The 26273-nt window shown below is 43.2% G+C and overlaps 1 protein-coding gene across 3 annotated transcripts in view; it reads right to left on the bottom strand.

Annotated features, from left to right (window-relative positions):
* Positions 1–26273, bottom strand: part of macrod2 (mono-ADP ribosylhydrolase 2) — a 945224-nt gene that overhangs the window by 722493 nt on the left and 196458 nt on the right. For all 3 annotated transcript variants that reach the window (XM_072581522.1, XM_072581521.1, XM_072581520.1), the window contains exon 5: positions 25066–25095. In XM_072581522.1, coding sequence (XP_072437623.1) covers positions 25066–25095 — 30 coding nt within the window. The remainder of the gene's footprint in view (positions 1–25065; positions 25096–26273) is intronic.

The following is a 26273-nucleotide window of genomic DNA, read 5'->3' as shown; positions in this document are numbered from 1 at the left end:
TGAGGGGGCATAATTTTAAGATGACTGGAGAAAGGCTTAGGGGAGATGACAGAGGTAGGTTCTTCACGCGGAGAGTGGTGGGTATGTGGAATGCACTGCCAACAATAGTAGTAGAGTCAGAGACATTAGGGATATTTAAGTGATTCTTGGATAGGCAGATGAATGATAGTAAAATGAAGGGTATGTAGGTGAGTTTGATCTTTGCAGGATAAAAGGTGGGCAAAACATCAAGGACCTGTACTGTACTGCATTGTTCTAAGTTCTATGACACCAGGTTTTAGCCCAACAGGTTTATTTGAAATCACAAAGCTTTTGGAAGTGAACCTGAAGAAAGAGCTGTGCTCTGAAAGCTTGTGATTTCAAATAAACCAGGTGTGGTGCGACTTCTGACTTTGTGCATCAATGGTTCAGGGTATGAATGTTGAAGGTGGTGGATGTGGCACCAAGAAAGTGGGACAGTATTGAGGTTCTTTAATGATGTTGGAACTACACGCTTGAGGCAAAAGTCTTAAATTGGGGTGAAATCGTACTGTACACAAATAGAAAAAGAATACGTTGACATGTTTGTACGAAATCTCCCAAACTACAATTTCAACAGAGTCATAGAGTCACAGCGATGTACAGCATGGAAACAGACCCTTTGGTCCAACCTGTCTATGCCGACCAGATATCCCAACTCAATCTAGTCCCACCTGCCAGCACCCAACTCATGTCTCTCCAAACCCTTCCTAATCATATACCCATCCAAATGCCTTTTAAATGTTGCAATTGTACCAGCCTCCACCACATCCTCTGGTAGCTCATTCCATACACGTATCATCCTCTACGTGAGAAAGTTGCTCCTTAGGTCTCTTTTATATCTTTCCCCTCTCACCCTAAACCTATGTCCTCTGGTTCTGGACTCCCCGACCCCAGGGAAAAGATTTTGTCTATTTATCCTATCCATGCTTCTCATGATTTTATAAACCTCTATGAAATCACCCCTCAGCCTCTGACGCTCCAGGGAAAACAGCCCCAGCCTGTTCAGCCTCTCCCTACACAGCTCAAATCCTCCAATCTTTGTCAATCTTTTCTGAACCCTTTCAAGTTTCACATCCTTCCGATAGAGATCTGCTCACAAGGAAAACACTGGGCAAGGAAAACTAAAAAACAAAATGCCTAGGTTAAAATTATAACGCAATTTGAACCAACAAGAAAAATCATCCAGCTCTTTACCTGTAATATTCTGTAACATGTTATTTAGAATGACTTTCAAATCCCCATATAGGTTGCATTTTGCTTTTACATTTAACAGGCATTTTTCTGGTTCCCAATCTAAGTGCGGAAATGACATTTGAGAAATGAAAACACATTTTTATGAAAATATTAGGCAGCTTTTAGAAACCAAAAATAGCCTCAAAGCTTCTGATTTTCTTAAGGGAGCAAGGTCAAAGAAGAACACCAGTAGTATCTTCATTTATTTTTTAAAGACATCGAACAGCTTACTTAGAAACTAAAAGATCAAAGTTACACTCAAATCAGAATGTTCAAGGAACTCATACAGTCAGTCCAAACAAATCCATCAACTTCTAAACATACAGCATTTAAATAATTGTCATTTCATGCTCAAAAAAGGGTCAAAAGTGTAAAGTCATTTTGTCTCATCTCCAGGGGCACAATACCATTTTTAGAATATGATTCCCATCATTGCAATGCAAATTAAGTCACTGTGTCAGTAATGCCCAATCTTTACCTGAACATCACAGTCTCTCTCTAACATTTACTTATTTTACAGAGAGCTGCAATTAAACTCAAACATCAATTAAAATTATAAGCATTAGTCATGTCATTTGCTTACAGAAGCAGCTATGTCCAACACCATTCTACATCCTCCACCCCTACGACTGCATAGCAATGAAGCCTGCTGAACAAGAGAAATTCAAAAATGACTCAAGGCATTTTGCAGAAACTTGACCTCTTCAGGGGTTTGTACACATTTTGGGTGTTTGTAATCAATCTACCGATGTATCGCATTTCTCAATACACGCCGTGCAATCAAAACTGGTAATCATATTTCACAGATCAACACAACAAACACAGTACTGTCCTGAATACGAACATATGTAATAGGTACAGGAGTAGGCCATTCAGGCCCTCAAGCCTCTCCTGTCTTTCCACAAGATGTGACACAGGCCTCAATTCCTTTCTTGTGTCGTCTCTTTATAGCCCTCAACGCGTTGATATTTCACAAACATATCTCCCTCTTGTTTTAATATTTTCAGTGATCAACTTCCACAATTCCCTGGGGTAGAGAATCCCAGACATTCACAACTCTTCAGGAGAAGAAATTCCTTCACATCTTAGTTTTAAAAGGGTGTCCCCTTCTTTCTGCAATTATGTCTCCCTAGTTTGAGACTCTCCGCTAGTGGAAATAATTTCTCAACATCTACCCTGTCAAAGCCCCTCAGAATATTATATGCTTCAATAAGATCACCCCTCATTCTCCTAAATTCTAATGAATTAAAGGCCTACCCTGTTCAGCTGTTCCTGAGCACTGCTGCGTCACAGGGACCAGGTTTGATTCCAGCCTTGGGCAACTGTCTGTGTGGAGTGTGCACATTCTCCCTGTGTCTGCGTGGGTGCTCTGGTTTCCCTCCACAATCCAAAGATGTGCACATCAGGTGAATTGGCCATGCTGAATTGCCCATAGCGTTAGGTGTGTTAGTCAGAGGGAAATGGGTTTGGATGGATTACTCTTTGGCGGGTTGGTGTGGACTTGTTGGGCCAAAGGGCCTGTTTCCACAATGTAAGGAATCTAATCATACGTCAATCCCTTCATCCCAGGAACCATGAATCTCGTGAATCTCTTTTGAACTGCCTCCAATGCCAACATATCCTTCTTTAAGGCAGCACGGTGGCTCAGTGGTTAGCACAGCTGCCTCACAGTGCCAGGGACGCAGGTTCGATTCCAGCCTCGGATGACTGTTTGTGTGGAATTTGCACATTCTCCCCATGTCTGCGTGGGTTTCCTTCGGGTGCTCCGGTTTCTTCCCAAAAATGTGCAGGTTAGGTGGTTTGGCCATGGTTATAGGGATAGGGTACGAGGGGTCATGTCCCAGGAGTAGGGCAGTGGGGGTGGGTCTGTGTGGACGCAATGGGCTGAGTGGCCTATTTCCACACTGTAGGAATTCTATGAAATACAGGAGACCAAAACTATGTGCACTACTCCTGGTGCAGCTGCACCCACACCCTGTGCAGTTGTAACAAGACATCCCTACTTTAAAAGTGCTGCCATTTCTTCTTTAGTAATGGACTCCAGTATTTTCCTACCAACAGAGCTAGATTAACCATCCTATCGTTTCCTGCTTTCTGTTAACCTTCCATCTTGAGTAGGGGCATCACATTAGTTTCTTGACAATCCTCTGGAATCTTCCAGGAAGACAGTGAGCTCTGGAACATTTTGCCTCTTCACCAGGTCACAAGTACTGGCATTCAAAAACGGTCAACTGTATGTTCAGACACAAGGAGATACAACCTGACTTTCACAGTTCCATGTCAGGTTTCTCATCTTCCTCAGAAAGAAACCCATGACTGGGGGTGGAACTGGAGGAAGAGAGAAAGACTAAATGCAATCCAACGTCTGACAAAAAAAACCCAATAAAATTTCAGTATCCACCGTACAGATTTATGTAAGGGAGCAAAGTGCAAATACCAAGCCAAAAATTAAGGAGGGACATAAGACCAGAAGAAGAGGAGGGCAGGAGGGGCGGGCAGAAAGAGAACTTCAATCAGAAACCAAAAGAAAGATGCACTTTTATCACCTTTCAAATGAAAGCAAAATACTGCAGATGTTACAAATCTGAAACAAACACAACGAATGCTGGAGAAACTCAGCAGTCCTGGCAGCATCTGTGGAGAGAGAAAAATAGTGTTAACAAGTTGAGTCTGTTATGACACTAAAGAGAAGTCTACAATGGACTTGAAATATTAACTCTGTTTCTCTCTCCACCGATACCGCCAGCTCTGCTGAGTTTGTCTCGCAGTCTCTGTGTTTGTTTCATTGGCCACCCCTATCAGGTCCGCAAAACGGCCAACTGTGTTTCAAAGCCGATTAGTTTCTGTTGTCAGATGGAAAAAATGAAAGTTGGACAATCAATATTCCTCAAACTGCAAATTCCCTTTTATAATCTGCCTTTCTGCTTGCCGATTTGTTTTATGCAGAGATGCTGACTCTCATCACCTTATATCTGGCAGCTGAGAATGTAACAATGAGACCTGATCGAAATCCTGATTGGATCTCCTGGTCTCCTGTCATCTCTGCAATGGTGTGTCCAGTTAAAGCCAGGCAAAGTGTTATTGTATTCCGTTAGTAAGCTGCTTTATTCAACAGTAGGCAAAACATAGAGACCAGAGTTAGATTAAAGTCACTCAGTGCAATCAGTTTAAGCTGTGTTTGGACAGGGTTTCAAAATATAGAACATGCACACACTCGCCGACTCAGGGAGTTTTCACTGCATTCAAGAAAAACTGTTATGACTTCTCAATAGCATATGAGGTGACACCACTCGCCCTGTTTATCTGCCTTCACTACCTGACTAACAACCAAACACTGCTGGACAATAATGAGATAGCAGTTCAAATTTATGCACCATCAACCAGAATTAATTGGGGTTCAATGGGTAATGCTATTGCCTCTGAGCCAGGGGCCCCAGGTTCGAATCCCACTTCACGGTTCGGTGTCTTAAGAAGATGCATTCATAACATGGCCAGACAGTCAAAGCATTAATCTGCAAATCTTCCCAATGCACACAGATGGTGAGAGCAGGAGAGAGCCCATAAAACACAGGGGCAAAACGTGGCCATTCAGCCCACTGAGTCCGCTCTACCATTCAATGACATCATGGCTGATCTGATAATCCTCAACTCCGGTGTCCTGCCTTTCATCTATAACCCTCGATCCTCCTAACGATTAGAAATCTCTCCATCTCAGTCTTGTGTGTATTTAACCAGCGACACTTCCTGGTGAGTCTCAAAGTGCAAAGCACATTGGAGTCTCTACCATCACTATCCATAGCTCCAGGCTATAACATGAATACAAAAGAGCAACACAAACTTCCTGAGAGATCTGTAATACACCACCACAATGAATCAAGGGCAATTTTATTAAAATCGATATCATATGACTTTCAAAAAGAAAACGCACTTGTGTAACTACATCGAAATATTTTGAAAAATGACTTCTACACAAACATGAAATTCTCCCAAATCTCCAAATGGAGTGCAGCAAATTAGCTTCAGATGTTCACCAGCTGATGAATTCTCCATCCTGCAATGCTCAACTAAAGGATCCAAATGTTCATGACAATTTGAAAAGAGGTGCACAATTTAAAAACAACATTTCAACAGATTTCCTATGGAAAAGAGGAGGTGTCCAGCCTTTAAAACTGAGGGACTGGAGACTGAAAGTGGGAATGTAGGGGGATATTCCTCAGCACAAGGGAAACTGCGGAGAATCCCACTCGGGAGAGGAGGAAGAGGAACAAATCCCAAGGCAAGGGGATGCCCAGGTTTTTTGCTGACCTGCACTGGCACCAGACAATGCCTCAATGTTAAAGTTCTCTCTGGTGACTGGAATGAGGTCAGCCAGGGGGACCTCACTGAATATGAGTTCCCTGATTGGGGCTGCTATCCTGGTTCAATCAGGGAGCCAAGGCTGACAGGTATAAGCAGAAATGTCAGGGGTCCTGTTCACTCTGACAGCAGACCCTGAGCGAGCTAGGTCAGTGTCATGTACTATGCCCTTGTGAATAAAGAGTGACTTGGTGAACAGATAACGGCCTTTGTGGCGTTACTTCATTATCATCCTTGCTTTGAAATCTTCCACGGCCTCCTGTCTTCCCTCACCTTCAAATTAACCCTCTCTCACCCCCCAAGCCTGAGAATCTACTACAATTGCTGCGGTCCAACTGTTCTGGCCTCTTCCACATTTCTGCTATTTCAACTGCACTACGGTCTGCTGCCTGGGGTATCAGACTCTGCAAATCCCTCCCTAAACCAACCGCTGCCTCCCCACCCCTTTCTCTCCTCAAGGTTTTGACTGTCTTTGTTTATCTGTCCTGATATCTCCTTGTGAGGTTCAGTGTCAACGATATTCTTAATCAGGGGATTGGTTGTTTCATTCTACATTAAAGGCAATGTGCTATTGTAAGTAGCTTCCTCGTTGTTATGGAATATGGGGTTGCATAAGTAAACAGTTTCCAGTCCTGCAATGCTTCCCTGTTCAGGGTATAGGTCAGTCATGTCAACGGAGAAGAATTGGTGCATTTAAACAGCTTGCCCTTGTTGCCAAAGGAGGAACAATATAAAAGGTGAAGGATATTTTACAAATTATTTACAGCATTTTTTTTAACATCTTGCTGTGGGCAAGACTCCTTTGTAATTCATGGAATCACACGAGAGGCCATATTTTTAAGGTGAGAGGAGAAAGATTTTAAAAGGACATGCAAAGTAAATTCTTGACACAGAGGGTGATTCGTGTGTGGAATAAGCTTCCAGAGGAAGTGATGGACGTGGGCACAATTACAAAGTTTAAAAAATATTTGGCTAAGTACTTGAACAGGAAAGGTTTGGAGGGTTATGGGTCAGGAGAAGACAGGTGGGACTAGTTTAGTGTGGGATTATGTTCAGCATGGACTGGTTGGACCAAAGGGTCTGTTTCTGTGCTGTATGACTCCGATTCTATGACACACAGGAGGTTAAAGAAGAATGGGAAGCCAAGAAACATGCCATCTGATCACAGAGATCTTGAAAATGTTGGGGAGAGTCATGAGATGTTGGGAACTGAGAGGTTGTGGTCAATCAGGCTGTAGGCTGGATTTAGGGTTGTTTCTATTCCTCAATGACTGGGTTTTGCCTGTCATTGACAAGTTCTCCATTTATTACTCACCACTTGCCACATCATACCAAAGAATAGGTAAGAGGCAAGAATATTTTTGTGGAGTCACACATTAGCTATTCTGGGAAACAAAACTGGCTTCTGTCCTTAAAGTTATCTAAACAGACAGGTTGTAAAAACAGGGAGGCTAGCTACCTTGTTGGATGATCTCAACTGTTCATTAACAGGTTTTGATTTGTTAAAGGCACCCAAACTGTTCTCACCGCCTTTAGATGCTAACATCCTCACCATATTTCTGGGCAGCAACCATCCCCCTGAAATTCCTTTCATTTGTAAAAGAACACTTTCCAGTTATATTGTTTTCAGGTATTTGTGTGTAACTTCCAGTTTCATAAGGCTGGTCTCCCTGCTATAGGAAAGATGTTGTGAAACTTTAAAGAGTTCAGAGAAGATTTACAAGGATGTTGTCAGGGTTGGAGGGTTTGAGCGATAGGGAGAGGCTGAATAGACTGGGACTGTTTTCCCTGGAGCATCGGAGGCTAATGGATAACCTTATAGAGGTTTATTAAATCATGAGGGGCATGGATAGGGTAAATCGACAATATATTTTCCCCAGGGTAGGGGAGTCCAAAACTAGAGGACATAGGTTGAAGGTGAGAGGGCAAAAATTTAAAAGAGACCTAAGGGCCACCTTTTTCACACAGAGGGTGGTATGTGTATGGAATGAGCTGCCAGAGGAAATGGTGGAGACTGGTACAATTACAACATTTAAGAGGCATCTGGATGGGCATGAATAGGAAGTGCTTAAAGGGATATGTGTAAAATTAGATTAGATTACTTACAGTAATGTTGGCAAATGGGACTAGATCAGTTTAAGATATCTAGTCGGTATGGACAGGTTAGACCGAAGGATCTGTTTCTGTGCTGTACAATTCTGTGCCTCTGTGATTCTGCGGTGGATAGGGAACAATCAGCTGAAAGCACAGTCTGTAAGATGTAATGACAGTCTGCTTGAGGAGTCAGAGAAACGGAATGTTTGGCAAAATCTTAGATCGGTCAGTTTAAACTTCTTTACTCCAAACAGAAGGTTTACAATGTAGATCTCAGGGGTAACCTGAACAAACACATGAGGGAAAAAGAAATAGAGCCATGTTGATGGCATGAGACAGGAGTAGATTTGCTTGGAATATAACTACCAACATGAGTTAGATGGGCTGAAGAGCTTTTTCTGTACTATGATTGCCACAAGATTACATAGTGAGTTAGCTGACTTCAGCAAACATTAACTCCCTGTAGCTATACAAATCCCTTGAACCTCAAAACCGACTGAGTAAAAGCTAAATTTTAACTGCGATAAATCTATTGAAAGCAATTTCTGTGTTCTGTTTTAAGTCAATGAGGAAAGCACAGTCACACTTAGTTCTGCTTGTGAATGTTCCTGCTCACACTTGGCTTTTTAGAATCACTAAGCCGGAGGCAGTCTTGTCTGAAACAAAAACTTTAACAATCTAATCATATACTTTTTTTTTGTGGTCCTCTGGAAAGCCAAATCCACACACAATGAGAAGTCAAAACCTTCTATGTTTCAAATCATGTTAATGGATTTTTTGAATTCAGAGAATTGCATCAGATCAGAACATGCGGATGTAATTGAAAGCTCTCTCCAACAATTTTGTCAGTTAAAAATATCAAGTCAAGTCCAGTTTATTGACCCAGACTGACAATGGGAGGCAAGAACTATTGCACACATATTGAAAGGCAATTTATTGAGTCATTTGTGAAATATCTAACTTTTAAGAGGTCACATGTTATCTGGTCCAAGAGAGTTGGAAAGCAGCAAATGTAACACAGTAATTGGAGAAAGGGGGAGAGACAGATGGCAGCGATCTGTAAGCTGTCTGCACTGAACATCATTTATAAAATCACAGAATGACTTCAGCACCCAGCTGGAGGCCATTCAACTACAAAGCCATAGGACATATCAGGGGACGTTGGCCATTCAGCCCACTGAGTCTGCTCCGCCATTCAATGAGATTTGATAATCCTCAACTTCACTTGCCTGCCTTTTCCCATAGCCTGTGCATTCCTCAACTGATGAAAAATCTGTATCTCAGCCTTGAATAGATATCAACCTGTTCAGATTGTTATTAAACACCACTAGGACAGGTGCAATTGGAACCTGGATCTCCTGGCTCAGAGATAGGGGTAGGTCAGGCAGCATCCAAGGAGCAGAAGAATCGACGTTTCGGGCATGAGCCCTTCTTCAGGAATGAGGAAAGTGTGTCCAGCAGGCTAAGATAAAAGGTAGGGAGGAGGGACCTGGGGGAAAGGCGTTGGAAATGCGATAGGTGGAAGGAGGTTAAGGTGAGGGTGATAGGCCGGAGTGGGGGTGGGGGCGGAGAGGTCAGGAAGAAGATTGCAGGTTAGGAAGGTGATGCTGAGTTCGAGGGTTGGGACTAAGACAAGGTGGGGGGAGGGGAAATGAGGAAACTGGAGAAATCTGAGTTCATCCCTTGTGGTTGGAGGATTCCTAGGCGGAAGATGACACGCTCTTCCTCCAGGCATCGCGTTGCTATGGTCTGGCGATGGAGGAGTCTAAGGACCTGCATGTCCTTGGTGGAGTGGGAGGGGGAGTTGAAGTCTTGACCTGACTCCCTTGACAGGTCCACACGCTCCACCAACCCAACCTCCACTCCCAGCACCTTCCCCTGCAACCGCAAGAAATGCAAAACTTGCGCCCACACCTCCCCCCTTACTTCCCTCCAAGGCCCCAAGGGATCCTTCCATATCCGCCAGAAATTTACCTGTACCTCCACACACATCATTTACTGCATCCGCTGCACCCGATGTGGCCTCCTCTAGATTGGAGAGACAGGCCACCTACTTCCGGAACGTTTCAGAGAACACCTCTGGGACACCCGGACCAACCAAGCCAACCACCCTGTGGCTCAAGACTTCAACTCCCCCTCCCGCTCCATCAAGGACATGCAAGTCCTTAGACTCCTCCATCGCCAGACCATAGCAACACGATGCCTGGAGGAAGAGTGCCTCATCTTCCGCCTAGGAACCCTCCAACCACAAGGGATGAACTCAGATTTCTCCAGTTTCCTCATTTCCCCTCCCCCCACCTTGTCTTAGTCCCAACCCTCGAACTCAGCACCACCTTCCTAACCTGCAATCTTTTTCCTGACCTCTCCGCCCCCACCCCCACTCCGGCCTATCACCCTCACCTTAACCTCCTTCCACCTATCGCATTTCCAACGTCCCGCCCCCAAGTCCCTCCTCCCTACCTTTTATCTTAGCCTGCTGGGCACACTTTCCTCATTCCTGAAGAAGGGCTCATGCCCGTAATGTCGATTCTCCTGCTCCTTGGCTGCTGCCTGACCTGCTGCGCTTTTCCAGCAACACATTTTTAAGCTCTGATCTCCAGCATCTGCAGTCCTCACTTTCTCCTCAGAGATAAGGGGTATTACAACACAATACAATGCAGCACAAGAACAGGCCCTTTGGCCCACCAAGCCGATTCCTAACCCTTATTTAGACACACTACTTATTGCCCATGCGCAGTTTCTGAACCTCACTTGACCTCCCGTTCATGTGTCAATCAAGATATGCCTTAAACCTTGCTAACACACTTGCTTCCACCACCTCCACTGGCAGTGCGTTCCAGGCACCCACCTCCCTCTGTGGGGAAGTTTTTTCTGCACTTCGCCCCTCAACCTTCCCCCACTCACCTTGGACCTTCGCCTTCTTGTAGTTGACCTACCCATCTGGGGAAAAAGCCTCTGTCTATCCACCCTATCTATGCCGCTCATAATTTTGTAGATCTCTATCAGGTCATCCTTTAGCCTCCGTCTTTCCAGTGAAAATAATCTGAGTTTATCCAACCTCTCCTCATAATAAAACCCTCCAGACCACTGTGTCACAAGAGCCCTGTCTCATCTGACACTTTTGATCACCCACAGAGACTTATTATTCAGCCCGTCGACACCCCAGTCACACCATTTCTATGATCTTTTGATCTCTCTGCCTAGAAGTTCTGTGTCTGTGCGATTCTCTCTCTCTCGCCTGACGAAGCAGTAGTGCTCCAAAAGCTTGCAATTTCAAATAAACCTGTTGGACTATAGCCTGGTGTCATGTGACTTCTGATCTTATCCATCCCAGTCCAACACCGGCACCTTCACATCATTTATACTTAATGATCCAGCCTCATCAGCACTCTGTGGTGAAGAGTTGGAAATAACGGTCCATGTTTGTGCTGGTGCACTGCAGGACTCCTGCTAGACCATAGTGAAAATGAAGCTCATGAATAATTTCATGTCATTACTTCAAGCCTTCTTTTTGAGTTCTTCCTTTAGCTTACCACCTTACCTTACAGAAAATGGACCAATAGTCCAAGCCAAGCTCCCATTAACTTTAATAATGCAAGGCTGAAGGATTCCCTCCTTGGCTCTTTACAAAGGGGAAGTCTAATATTGTGTTCACTGAAATCTGCCTTACAAAGATGCCCAGTGCGCATTTATGAATGATTTCCCAGGAACCAAAATTACACCCAGATAGCACACCGCTCCGTCTATAATGTGCAAACAGCACGCTCCACATATCTGACAGGGGATTCCGGTCAGTGCCCATTCTGAAACAGATCCCGTGCAGTGCAGGATATTCAGGGAAGGAAAACTGTGCCTCCTTATTCACAGCAGTCAGCTGCTGTATCCTGTAAATTATAGGGTCCAGCATCGCAGATGGTCACTTTGACAGCTCACGGGAAACGCTAAGTATGTGACATAAGCGTGAGATTAGGATGACAGATGGGCAAGGGTAGGGTACCAGGTGAGAAGGGTGCCAGGAGAATAGACAGTGGGGGAATGCAGGTAAATGGCAAAATGTTTGGGATAGGTCGGAGGGGGCTGGGGTAGGTGTAGGGCTGAGGCGGTGGAAAGCTGTCAGGTGCAGTCTGAGGTGTTTTAGGCCCTTGGGGGAAGAGGAGGGGAATTGGGTCAGGTGACAGGGTTGGGGCATGTAAGGAGTTTGGGGCAGTGTGCTAAGTTGGTGGATCAGTTTACTAGTTAGCCAGGAGTTAGTTTTCCTGAGTACCTATCTATTTAACTAACTGGGCATTCTACGATTTCAATGGCATCTTTCAGAGGGCACCAGGCAGAGGTGAACTGCCCAGCAGGATCTTCAATATCCTCCAAAAATCTTTTGAAGACAGGTACAATGGAGGTTCTGCAGGATTCCCATGCTCAACCCATATCTACACTTCAGAGGAGACAGTGTCCCCGTCGGAAAATCCAGACGGATGTTTTTTGCAACATCACCATGAGATTCTCCAATAAGATTATCAATGCTACTCTTATGACCAGAAGTCTCAAGGCAATGTAATGTTGCTGCTTTATTGCCACTTCCCCATAAAATGCTCTAAATACTTCTTGGGGGAACGATAATCCATAAACCATTCTGTTTCTCAGAAATTTCTCATGACAAAAATAACTTTTCTATAGAAAGTACTTTTTAAAATTACATTCCTCATTACAATGTGGTTGCGTTTACCTTGGCCCTTCACAATAATTGCATTAATCTCAATCTAGAAGGAGATTTTCCTTCAATGGCCATTCATTGCATATGGGTTTTTTCCAGCTTACAGTAATACACGCACAATCAATGGCACATAGTGCAAACCCAGTAACTTCCCACCTTCATCGACATGATAAACTAAAGATTCTAATGATCATCATTAGAAGTGATAATGATAAAAGTAAGCAGAGAAAGACTTGCACTTACGTAGCACCCCCACCTTCTCCCTCACAGAACATTCCCAAAGGATTTGACAGACTATTGAGTAATATTGAAGAAGTAGACATGATTGCAATGTGGGACACTCAGTGCCCAATCTACACACGGGAATCCTGCAGAAATACCAACGCAATGATGCACTGATAATCTGCTTTTGCGAAATCAGTCAAAGGAAAAGGAGAGGGTGGATCCTGTCGGGTTGTTCCTGAGCAGGCTGTCATTTGGCAGAACGCATCGTCAGAACTTTCCAACAAGCACAAAGACGTCGTTTGGCTGATGGTGAGAAAGGGCACTCACTCCCTGTGAGGTCCTTCACATACACCCAGATTCTCTGTGACACCACATGCTACCCTTGAAGTAATTGTTGTGGGGAGGTGGAGAGACTGTCACACATCTTCTGGAACGTGCCTTCGCAAAGGAAGGCTGGATAGAGATGCAGTGTCCGGGTTTGTCTCGAGCAGCTCTGTGTTCCACGGTCTGTCGCCCAGCACGCATACTGAGACTAACATCGACTATGCCGAGATGACCAACAACTCAGTGAAAGACTCTGGTCTACCCAAAACCTGCTGGTCTTCCAGTTGAAGGAGTTGACCCCGACTGAGTGTTGCAGATCAGCACATTCCAAGGTCCAGGACTACGTGCTGAGGGACACACTTAAGCTTGGAGCAGCTTCTGCCAAGGCACAGTGGGGAAAGATCACTGTTTGAGGTCTTTCTACCAAAGTATAATCAGGGTCTATTTGTTTTCAAACCCTCCTGATGCCTCATGTACATGTAAATAATTCCTAGTACATGGCATAATTAGGAAATGCATTTAGATTAATTGGAACAATTGAGGAAGCTGAAAAAGTGTTGCTGGAAAAGCGCAGCAGGTCAGGCAGCATCCAAGGAGCAGGAGAGTTGATGTTTCGGGCATGAGCCCTTCTTCAGGAAGTAGAAGGGCTCATGCCCGAAACGTCGATTCTCCTGCTCCTTGGATGCTGCCTGACCTGCTGCGCTTTTCCAGCAACACATTTTCAGCTCTGATCTCCAGCATCTGCAGTCCTCACTTTCTCCTAGAAGATTTTAACCTATTGCGAATCCTCTTGAAAGGACGCCTTCCTTGAAGAAGCTCTCTTCCTCCCTCTACAAGGATTTCAGTGAGTCCCTCTCTCACTGCACACCACAATTGAGGAAGTCAAACCCAATACTTGTTTTCTTCTCTGTACACAATATTTGTATAGATTTGAACTGCTTTAGGAACTGTGTTTGAGATTTCCTTTTCTTATGAATAAAGTATATTTTCCCAAAAATGATATTGGACAAGAGTCAAACATTGGCCAGGTCACATGGGAAAAGTGCCCTGCTCTTGCTCAAATTCAACCCATGAGTTCCTTCACATCAAGTCACACAGCGAGGTGGGGTTCCTATGGAAGGATATAAACAAACTGGGTTTTAAGGGATTCCTGTTTTTGGTGAGGGTAGGGAGCTTTGGCAATGAGGTTCCAGCTGTGTGGTGGATTTAGATAAAGACATGAATAGGAAAGGTTTGGAGGGGTATGGACCAGAACCAGGCAGGTGGCACTGGTTTAGAACATAGAACATAGAAAAGTACAGCACAGAACAGGTCCTTTGGCCCACGATGTTGTGCCAAGATTTATTCCTAATGTAAAATATAGTAACTTAACCTACGCACCCCTCAACTCACTGCTATCCATGTGCAAGTCCAGCAGTCACTTAAATGTCCCCAGTGACTCTGCTTCCACCACCACAGCTGGCAACGCATTCCATGCATTCACAACTCTCTGCATAAAGAACCTACCTCTGACGTCTCCTTTATACCTTCCTCCTAATATCTTCAAACTATGACTTCTCGTACCAGTCAATCCTGCCCTGGGGAAAAGTCTCTGGCTATTAATTTGGGATTATGTTCGGTATGGACTGGTTGGACCAAAGGGATCATACCACCTGGAAGGTAAGTAGAATAAGAGATAACAAGACCAGGAGGTCGATGAAATCTCTTGAGGCCATTAGGGGAGAGTTTCCCATGTTGGCTTTTCCTTTGGAGATGCTGTTTTTTTTCACCTGCCCCTGGAGAATACAGAACTGCAGGAGCATAAGTGAATCAATTGGTCTTTCATATGGTTGTATCCTTCAACTCACTCAGCTGCCTCTGCAATTCTCGATATTCCAACATAGCACCCTCGCTGTTGAAACTAAAAATTTCCACAGTAAATAACCACATTTACAACAGCAAATGACTGTAAATTATAGTGCAGCCAACTCCCAAATTCACATTTAAATGTGGTGGTTACCATTTCAATCTTCAGTTGTAACCAAGCAAATGCTTCCGCTAATGCAGTTACTCAAGTGTTTCGGTTTACCACATCCATTTCAAGATTAGTTTGAACTTCCTAGATCCAGGATTAATTGTGTTTTTTTTCATCTGTATCACAGCAGGGTTCAATACTTAGAATACGCAGTAAAAGACCAAGTGGTTGTAATGGATTTTTTGAGCTGTCTTTACCATTCGTTGCTTGACAGACCTGTGTGCCTTCAGTTTAATTGGGCACTAGCATAATCAAAAACAATTTCTTTCATTTGTCATTTTTTTTAAACCCATTGATTTGATCACACTACACAAAATCAAAAGAATCAACTAGAAGATGGGTTTTCATATTGCAATTCAATAGACAAAGACACAAGAGTCATTTCTGAATGATACTAAAGAACTTAGTAGCATGCCAAAATGCTGCAGCTTTATACACAACATCTTTCCTTAATTGATTTAATTTCTTTTATGGCATATCAGCATCACTGGTATAGCCATTCCTAAATGCCCTTGAATTGAGTAGCTTATTCAGCCATTTCTGAGGGTGGTTTCCCCATCTCTCTGTATCTGGAATCGCACTTAGGTCAGACCTGATAAGAACAACAGATTTCCTTCCATCAGTGAACCAGATGGACCTTTACACCAATTGATGCTTGGCCATTAAGGGAAGTAGCTACAGAGATAGTGAACACGCTGGTATGAATTTTCCAGGAACACCTAGATTCTGGAAAGGTCCCAGAGGATTAGAAAACTGCCAATGTAGCATGTTTACTCAAACATGCACTTAGACTGGAGAGTTTGATTTATAAGGCAAGGCTGGATAGGCTGGGACTTTTTCCCTGGAGCGTGGGAGGCTGAGGGGGTGACCATATTTAGGTTTATAAAATCATGAGGGACATGGACAGGATGAATCGCCAAGGGTAGTTTCCTCAGAATGGGGGGAGTCCAAAACTAGAGGGCATAGCGTTAAAGTGAGAGGGGGAAAATTTAAAGGGGACCTGAGCAGTAACTTTATCAGGCAGAGGGTGGTGTGTTTTATGGAATGTACTGCCAGAGGAAGTGGTGGAGGTGAGTACAATTACAACAATCAAAATATACTTGGAAAGGTATATGAATAGGAAAAGTTGAGAAGGATATGGGCCAAATGCAGGCAAATGGGACCAGTTGGGTTTAGGAAACATGGTCAGCATGGAGGAGTTGGGCCGAAGGGCATGTTTCCATGCTACATGAACTTATGAGACAAAAACACAGTTATCTTGAGGGCTAATAATAAACTGGTGGAATTCTTTACCATAGGAGGCTGTTGAGGCAGGGTCATGAAGTAAATCCAAGGCTGAGATAGACAGAGTTTTAATCAGTGAGGGAATCAAGGGTCAAGGGGAAAAGGCAGGAAAGTGGAGTTGAGGACTATCAGATCAGCCATGATCTCATTGAATAGGGTATGGGTCACTTCTGCTCTTATATCTTAAGGCTTCAAGGCACTATCCCTGTTGAGTTTTTAATTCCAGATTTGTTAACTGAAGTTTCATCAGGTGGGATATGAACCCATTTTCCCAGAACATTAGCCTGGGTCTCTGGATTACAAGTCCAGTGACATTACCATGATGCTACCATCTCTATCAATGAAGCTGAATGATGACACAGTCCTTCTATGTATTACATTCTACACGAAACTTTTTCTCTACTGCTCTTGGTGTTGTGACGCCTCTCAGACCCATGTGAATCTGAGAGATGTAATCTATTCACTCAGGAAACATTGTGAGATTAGCAAACAATGCAAAATTTCAAACATAATATCATGGCTTTCACATCTGCATCACCGGTTTCTGCTGCCTCATATTTGATTGTGACAACTCTCTTTTGACTTTTCAGAACTTTCCTTCCTGTCCTGTGTAAGAGTTTGAGCTTCACTCATTGACGTTACTGTTGTTGGATGACGAGAAAGGCTCCTAATGGGATGTCAAGCTTTGTCATCCATTCAGCTGAGAAGTATGGTTCCTTCCACAAGGGACCTTAGCGGAAGATTTGTGAGATACTTTCTATAATCTGGGATTTATGGCCAAATTATAACTTTGAGCCATCTTTCACCTCCATGACTCTATTTGTGGAATAAGTAGCTACATTGATCTCTTTTAGATTCCTTACAGTGTGGAAACAGGCCCTTCGGCCCAACCAGTCCACTCCAACCCTCCAAAGAGTAACCTACCCAGACCCATTTCCCTCTGATAAATGCACCTGACACTATGGGCAACTTAGCAAGGCCAATTCACCTGACCTGCACATCTTTGGACTGTGGGAGGAAACCGGAGCACCCAGACGAAACCCACGCAGACACGGGGAGAATGTGCAAACTCCACACAGATAGTCGCCCAAGGTTGGAATCAAACCTGGGATCCTGGTGCTGTGAGGCAGCAGTGCTAACCATTGAGCCACCATGCCGCCCCTGCAGGGTTTCAGTGGAACTCTATTCAAGGTTTTCAAGGGTATCTTTGTGGTTGGACTGGTGATAAGGAATCGATTTTTTAAGCCACTTATGCCTCGCATTACAATCCATCTGGACTGGAAGTTGATCCCAGCTACACAAACATGAGTTTCTCTTTCTTGGGAACTTGGCAGGTACAAATTCTCAATGAATGCTTTCCACGAGTGGGACAGTCAGTATTGGTCAAAATGTTTTTGTCACTGCTAGCATTAACTTAGTTATGAGTAACTTCACATGGTGTACGTTAAACCAAGAGGGTTAAACCGGAATTGTAAAGCAACACTTGCAATGACAATAATACGCTCCATCAGTGATTTGGATGTTGTCTGAATTTGAAATATCCAATATTGGCTTTCATTGTCACGAAGCTCACTGTTTGTGGTCAGGCTTCAATGAAACAGAGGAAAACAACTTGGGGTGGGTGTAGGGGAGGGTTGCTAGAGATGACCAAGCAGAGTGGTCACAGCTGCCGCAGAGACTACAACTTCAGTATGTCAGCTCCAGACACCAGTTGGTCCTGACGCCTACTTTGGGAGGCCTAGGATTAGCAGCTGCCTTTGGTTAGAACATAGACATAGAACATTCCAGCGCAATACAAGCCCTTCGGCCCTCAATGTTGCACTGACTTGTGGAACTAATCTGAAGCCCATCTAACTTACACAATTCCCTTCTCATCCATACATTTATCCAATGACCATTTAAAAGGCCCTTAAAGTTGGAGAGTCTCCCACTGTTGCAGGTTGTGCATTCCACGCCCCTACTACTTTCTGAGTAAAGAAACTACCTCTGACATCGAACCTATATCTATCACCACTCAATTTAAAGCTATGCTTAATTTAATGCTATTCAGCCTGATCTAAACTGCCATATCACGCTCAATCCCATGCCTCCATATTTTGTGCAATAGCCTACCATGGGGAACCTTATCAAACGCGTTACTGAAATCCATACACAACATCAACCGCTTTACCCTCATCCACCTGTTTGGTCACCATCTCAAAGAACTCAGTAAGATTTGTGAGGCACGACCTACCCTTACAAAACCGTGTTGACTATCCCTAACCAACTTATTCCTTTCTAGATGATTATAAATCCTATGTCTTCAAACCCTTTCCAACACTTTACCCGCAACTGAGGAAAGACTCACAGGTCTACATTTAACAGGGTTGTCTATACTCTCCTTCTTGAACAAGGGGACAACATTTGCTCTCCTCCAGTCTTCCGGCATTATTCCAATAGACAATGACAACATAAAGATCAAAGCTAAAGGCTCTGCAATCTCCTCCCTGGCTTCCCAGAGAATCCTAGGATAAGTCCTGTCTGGCCCAGAGGACGTATCTATTTTTACACTTTCCAGAATTACTAACACCTCCTCCTTAAGCACCTCAATCCCATCTAGTCTAGTAGCCTGCATCTCATATTCTGCTTGACCACATTGTCTTTTTCTAGTGTGAATACTGACGAAAAGTATTCATTTAGCACTTCCCTTATCTCCTCTGACTTCCCGCAAAACTTCCCGCTACTATGCTTGATTGGCTCTAATCTTATTCTAGTTAATCTTTTATTCCTGATATACCAAAGAAAGCCTTAGGATTTTCCTTCATCCTATCTGCCAACAACTTCTCATGGCCCCTTCTTAGCTTTCTATTTCCATCTTGCCTGGCGAATTCGTAACTCTCAAGCGTCCTGAGTCATCACATCCTAACATAAGCCTTCATCAACTTGAATAAGTTCCACATTTCAACTGTGCCCATCCCCTGCAGTTTCCTTCCCCAGCTATCGGTTATCAGTGGGCGAGATTTGTCTTCAAACACCAGTGTGAAGGTTTTTTCTGAGACACACATATTCATTCGACAAGGCACCAACACTGGAAGTGCCCAACCTTATGGCGACTCTTGTAAATAATCAGAGAACCACATTCCAAGAGAAAGATCCATTGCGGAATATATTAAGATTTAATTTAAAACATAAGTCAAGATACTTGATGTCTGTACCATCCAAGGTCAATTGTTATTACTTCTGTCAGCGTTTGAGGAGCTAGGGATGGGTGGACGGACAGAATGTTAATGCAGGTGGATCATTGATTTCCATCACATATATCAATCCACCCTCCATCTTTCTGCATCTTTTCAATTACAAGGGTCTCATGAGGTGGCACAAAGTAGCAACTAGTGTGACAATAACAGCACTCTGTTCAAACGGCAGAAGGCACAGAAATTCTACATTTTCCTTGAGACAGTTATTCAGAACCACGAACATAAGCACAGAGTTCTTGAATTATGCATTATATTAGCAAGGTTCTGCCATCCATTTTTTTGCAATTCCTTTTTCTAATTTAAAACTTAATGGAGGACATACATAAATTTAGCAAGTTGAAATCATTTCGAGATCAATAATGTGAAATGATTGCACCTCATTTGGTGTAATGACTTCAGCTACAATCGAGTAATTTAGCAAAATACTAAACTGAAACAATTACACGCAAATGTATATGGCAACTGGCAATTCCCTGTATTAAAGAAACACAATTAATTTTTGTAGGAATGTCTGTTTCTTTCACTATTCTACTTTTAAATATTATGGATTATTGACTAACCATGCACTGGAGACACCTAGGAATGAGTTGTTAAACTATCCCATTTATAGCAATTCATCAGTTGTAACATTGCAAAAACAATGTAAATTGTAAAAGATTACCATTGAAATGCTTTCATTATCTTACTTAGGCTGCTCATATTAAATATGTCAAATTACCACTAACACATCAAAATACAATGACATAGTTTTGATCAAATTTCCACCTGTGCCATTTACAAAACATAGAAGAGTACAGCATCCAACAGGCCCTTCGGCCCACTATGTCTATGCTGACTATGATGACATTTCAATCTAATCCCACCTGCCTACACATGCTCTATTCCTTGCCAAAAAAAGCCCTAAGTTCAGCAACAAACTTCCTTCATTTAAGTTTTCCCATATAAAACACAAGGAAAATACACTTCAACTAAGTTGGATTTTGTTGGGAACCAAAATTTCATTTTGCTTGCTCAATGCAAGTAGTGGGAACTGATAAATGCCTCACTGCTGATTATTCTCACCGGCAGGTTGAGAGAATGTTCATCCAAGCCAGAAACGAGCTATTCTCAATACACCACTTGGAAAGAAAAGACAGTTAGTTAGCTCAATTGGCTGGATGACTGGTTTGTGATGCGGAGTGACACAGAGTCATAGGGTCATAAGGATGTACAGAATGAAAACAGACCCTTCGACCAGATATCCCAACTCAAACTAGTCCCACCTGCCAGCACCTGGACCATATTCCTCCAAACTATTCATATACCCATCCAGATGCCTTTAAAATGTTGCAATTATACCAGCCTCCACCACCACCTCTGGTAGCTCATTCTATACACATACCACCCTCTGCGTGAAAAAGTTGCCCCTTAGGTCTCTTTTATATCTTTCCCCTCTCATCCTAAACCTATGCCCTTGAGTTCTAGACTCCCTCACCCCAGGGAAAAGACCTCGTCTATTTATCCTACCCATGCCCCTCATGATTTTATAAACCTCTATAAGGTCACCCCTCAGTCTCTGACACTCCAGGGAAAACAGCCCCACCCTAGTCAACCTCTCCCTATCGTTCAAATCCTCCAACCCTAACAACATCCTTGCAAATCTTTTCTGAACCCTTTCAAGTTTCACAACATCTGATTGATAGGAAGCATGATTTTGTATAATGCGAGGTTGCATTATAGAAAAACTGACTGTATCTACTTCTACATTCTCTCCCTAAGGCTGAATCTTCTTTTATTCTTGCTTGAACACACTAAGAATCTGGGAGCTTTCTGTGCAACAAGTGCTATGTCACAGCGGATGGAGTCCTTTTGACTGGGTTGTTAAGGATATTAAAGGCCGAGATCGATTTTTGATCAGCAAAGGAATCAAGGGTTATGGAGAAGAGGCAGAAAAGTGGAGTTGAGGAACAGTCATGGTCTCATCAAATATTGGAGCAGACTCAATGGGCTAAATGGTCGTCTTCCGCTCCTATGTCTTATGGTCTTAAGGAAGTTAAGGGAAAAGAGAGAGAGGAGGTAGAGAAACAAGGGTGAACGAAGAGAGTAGGGTGTGGAGAGACGGAGGGGTAGAAGGGGAAGAAACAAAGGGCTAAAGGGAGGAAGAATGGGAAAAAAAGGAAGAGAAGAGAGGCATAAAGGGCAAAATCAAAAAAAAGGGGAGGGGTGGAGAGGCAGCGGGGGAAGGGGAAAGAAAAAGGACAGAATGAGATGGAGAGGAGAAAGACAGTGAGATATAGAAAGAATCTCTGCCATTCTCTGCCAATAACCACCATCTTGAAGGTCAAGGGTGGCAGATCCATGACAAAACTATCCACTTTAGGTTTTGCTTTAAATTCTGTGTCTTACGATTTTATACTCCACAGCTACCTGGTGAAAAAGCAGCGCTCCGAAAGCTAGTGCTTCCAAATAAACCTGTTGGACTATAGGCTGGTGTTGTGTGATTTTTAACCCTTTAGGTTTCCCTCCAAATCACATCCTGATTTGGAAACATATTATTGCTTCTTCATTATTGCTGGGTCAAAATCTTGGAACTCCCTGCCTAATAGCTCGGTGGGTATTCTTAACACCCCAAGTATTGCTGTGACTGAACAGCGTCTTCTCAATGGCAAATACGGATGCTGGTTTAGGCAGTGATGCCTACATCCTCTGAATGAGTAAGTGAAAAACAAAATTCTAGCTGATGTTATGAAGTTGAAGGCGTGTACTATATCTTTAAGAGAGTGTGAATGTTGTCCTGAACTTAGAGCTGACAAGCACCTGCATATATGACGAGATAGCAGTCTCAGAGTGCACTGGAAAATTGAAAATATGTAACATTTGGCTGTGAAGTGGACACCTGAGTTGGTTGGTGTTTTGACAACAATTTGAATTTAACCAGTTTAAGTTATGCCCCAGGATACCAAAACCCGATCAAGTTTGAATTTATTGCTTTACCAACAACAAACCAATCAGAAGATATGATGTTGGGGATATAAAAATGCAAGCATTTTGAAAATTATAGACAGAGCAACTGTCATCAACTCAGATCCAAGAAATTAAGAAACACTCTCGATCAAAGGTACTTTTTCATATTCAAAGTTTGGGAGAAGATTTGTAGCTCGGATGCTTGTTGTTGTGGTTCTGTTCGCCGAGCTGGGAATTTGTGTTGCAGACGTTTCGTCCCCTGTCTAGGTGACATCCTCAGTGCTTGGGAGCCTCCTGTGAAGCGCTTCTGTGATGTTTCCTCCGGCATTTATAGTGGTTTGTATCTGCCGCTTCCGGTTGTCAGTTCCAGCTGTCTGCTGCAGTGGCCGGTATATTGGGTCCAGGTCAATGTGTTTGTTGATTGAATCAGTGGATGAGTGCCATGCCTCTAGGAATTCCCTGGCTGTTCTCTGTTTGGCTTGTCCTATAATAGTAGTGTTGTCCCAGTCGGACTCATGTTGCTTGTCATCTGAGTGTGTGGCTACTAAGGATAGCTGGTCATGTCGTTTCGTGGCTAGTTGGTGTTCATGGATGCAGATCGTTAGCTGTCTTCCTGTTTGTCCTATGTAGTGTTTTGTGCAGTCCTTGCATGGGATTTTGTACACTACATTGGTTTTGCTCATGTTGGGTATCTGGGTCCTTCGTCCTGGTGAGTAGTTGTCTGAGAGTGGCTGTTGGTTTGTGTGCTGTTATGAGTCCTAGTGGTCACAGTAGTCTGGCTGTCAGTTCAGAAATGTTTTTGATGTATGGTAGTGTGGCTAGTCCTTTGGGTTGTGGCATGTCCTCATTCCGTTGTTAACCACACTACCATACATCAAAAAACATTTCTGAACTGACAGCCAGACTACTGCGACCACTAGGGCTCATAACAGCACACAAACCAACAGCCACTCTCAGACAACTACTCACCAGGACGAAGGACCCAGATACCCAGCATGAGCAAAACCAATGTAGTGTACAAAATCCCATGCAAGGACTGCACAAAACACTACATAGGACAAACAGGAAGACAGCTAACGATCTGCATCCATGAACACCAACTAGCCACGAAACGACATGACCAGCTATCCTTAGTAGCCACACACTCAGATGACAAACAACATGAGTTCAACTGGGACAACACTACTATTATTGGACAAGCCAAACAAAGAACAGCCAGGGAATTCCTAGAGGCATGGCACTCATCCACTGATTCAATCAACAAACACATCAACCTGGACCCAATATACTGGCCACTGCAGCAGACAGCTGGAACTGACAATCGGAAGCGGCAGGTACAAATCACTATAAATGCCAGAGGAAACATCACAGAAGCGCTTCACAGGAGGCTCCCAAGCACTGAGGATGTCACCCAGACAGGGGACGAAATGTCTGCAACACAAATTCCCAGCTCGGCGAACAGAACCACAACGTACCTTTTCATATAAAACATATTCACTGGAAAAAGAAAGACGATGATGCAGGGAGATCTTCAGTCAGAAGATGACAGACACCAAAGACAACAGCTGCTGTGTGGTTTTGAAATGAAGTTGATGTAATTTTAATAAGTGTCTTATTGAAACAGCATGTTGTTATAGAGTTGGAGGCAGCTAATAAGCAGTTAAGAGAAAAGGGGGCTTAGAGTTGTGAATAGTTGTTGTTTACTGTTTACTTTTAGAGTTAAAGAATAAATTGATATTATTTTCTTTAAATAGTGGAATTTGAGAGTTCTCATAACAGATTATGAGGCAAGGTGAGTTTTTTCTGGGTGTTTGGTTTAATTAACAGAAGGGTTCAGTGCCATGTCGTAACACTGACTATTCCAACAAAATCACTAGGCATAGGAAGGAAGAGGTTGGGACAATGGTAATATCACTGGACATTAGTAATGCAAATGCTCTGGGGGCCAGGTTCAAATCCTGCTGTGGCAGCTGGTGGAATTTAAAGCACATTACAAAATCTGCTTATGTCAGTCATGGTGGTGACCATGAAACCATCATTGATTGTCATTAAGAATTCATTCCATTCAGAAGGTCCCTTATGGAAGAAAATTGGTTACCCTTACCTGGACCTATCTGAATGTGATTCTGAAATAGCACAGTAAGCCATTCAGTTATATCAAATCAATCCAAATGGTCTGCATCAGTTCAAGGTCATAGTTTACCACTCATTTCGCAAGGGCAATTTGGTATGGTCATAAACTTTGACTTTGCCTGCGATGCCCACATCCCATGAAAAAATGAACCAAATATAGACCAAAGTAAAACATGCAAATTACATAAAAATCAACAATGCTGCAAATAAAATGATGCAGTCACAAAAAATCAACTGCAACCTAAAGAACTGTGCAAATGAGGTACAATGGTGAAAGAATAAGGTATTATGAGATTTAATGTTAGTTAAAGACATATCTATCACCCATTATCCCTGAGCACGCTGAAAATAGAGATCATAAGCACTATATCATTGCAAAATGTGATTTAATATTCAAATCATCAGAGCAATAGTCATACTGCATTTATCATAGCACAACCAAAGAAGCAAATAGCACTTACACGAACCGTTATAAAGACTAAGCATAAGCTTACCTCCACCTCCTCCAAGCAGACTTTTGTTTGCTGTAAGAGATAAACAAAAAAAATGTCAATACCTAAATCTTAAACTTCACAGCTAATCATGCGGAGAGATAAATCCAACATAGCCCTCTAGGTGGTCCATGAGATAAATCCACAGGCAGAGACTGGCTTCATTAACATACACCCCTCAACTTCAAACTATTTCCAGTCAATTCAAAATCAATAAGCTTTGAACTTCCCCCACATGCTGCATGGTGAAAATAAGGTGCAGCAGTTTCAGAGTTGACAGGGAGTTACATTCATTGCAAAGTGCTTCTTGTCTTCAGGTATGTAAGAAATTTTGGGAGACCATTCAGCTCCTCAAGATTGTTTTGCTATTCAACAGAATTGATGCTGATCCATATCAGACCTCTGTTCACCTGCTCTAGCAAAGGTCTATTGACCTTGGGTTTTAAGCTAACAATTGAGGTAACACCTACTGGGGAAGATTTCCACAGTTGCATGAAGACGGACTCCTAACTTGGCTCCACCAGTGGGCTGGCTCTGATCCTGAGGTGACAGGCTGCCCCCACCATGACTCCCTTTTTTATCTCTCCATCAATAACTTTCGAAACCCTTTGGAGCACAGATAGACATTTCTCAGCCAAGCACAGCAGGTCAAGTCAGCACCTGAAGAGCTGCTATTTAATTCCAGCAACCTCAGGGCTTTCTTTCTCCCTTCTTTCTCCTCGTATTCCTGCCGCATCACTTCTGAAAAAACAAATCGATCATTTGCAGCACTGCATGATGCTCTTGAAACGTGATCTTTTGCTCAATCTGCTCCATGTATACTTTATAGGCCACCTGCTCAACTCATGTTTCTTTTATTTGATGAGCACCAGCATTCTTTTCATTCTTTAACGCTGATGGGCAATCCTCCAACATCAAGCAACTGCAACTGGGAAATGACACCACAGCAGACAGTGTCAAAGAAAATTATACAGGGCTCTGGCGAGACGATGTTTGGACGGCAGTGTACAGTTTTCAGCTCCTTGCCCAAGGACCAATACTACTCAAGGGAAGGTGCTGACCTAATGACATTTCTGCTAGACTGTTAATCCAGAGACTAGGGTGATGTTCTGAGGACCCAGGTTCACTCCCATCATGTCAGATGGTGGAATTTGAATTTTTTTTAAAAAATCTGTAATTAAGAGGACAACGATGACCATAAATCCACTGTT

This window comes from Chiloscyllium punctatum, chromosome 11 (assembly GCF_047496795.1).
Source record: "Chiloscyllium punctatum isolate Juve2018m chromosome 11, sChiPun1.3, whole genome shotgun sequence".
In the NCBI taxonomy this organism is placed as follows: Eukaryota; Metazoa; Chordata; class Chondrichthyes; order Orectolobiformes; family Hemiscylliidae; genus Chiloscyllium; species Chiloscyllium punctatum.
This window is presented reverse-complemented; position numbering and strand designations above follow the sequence as displayed.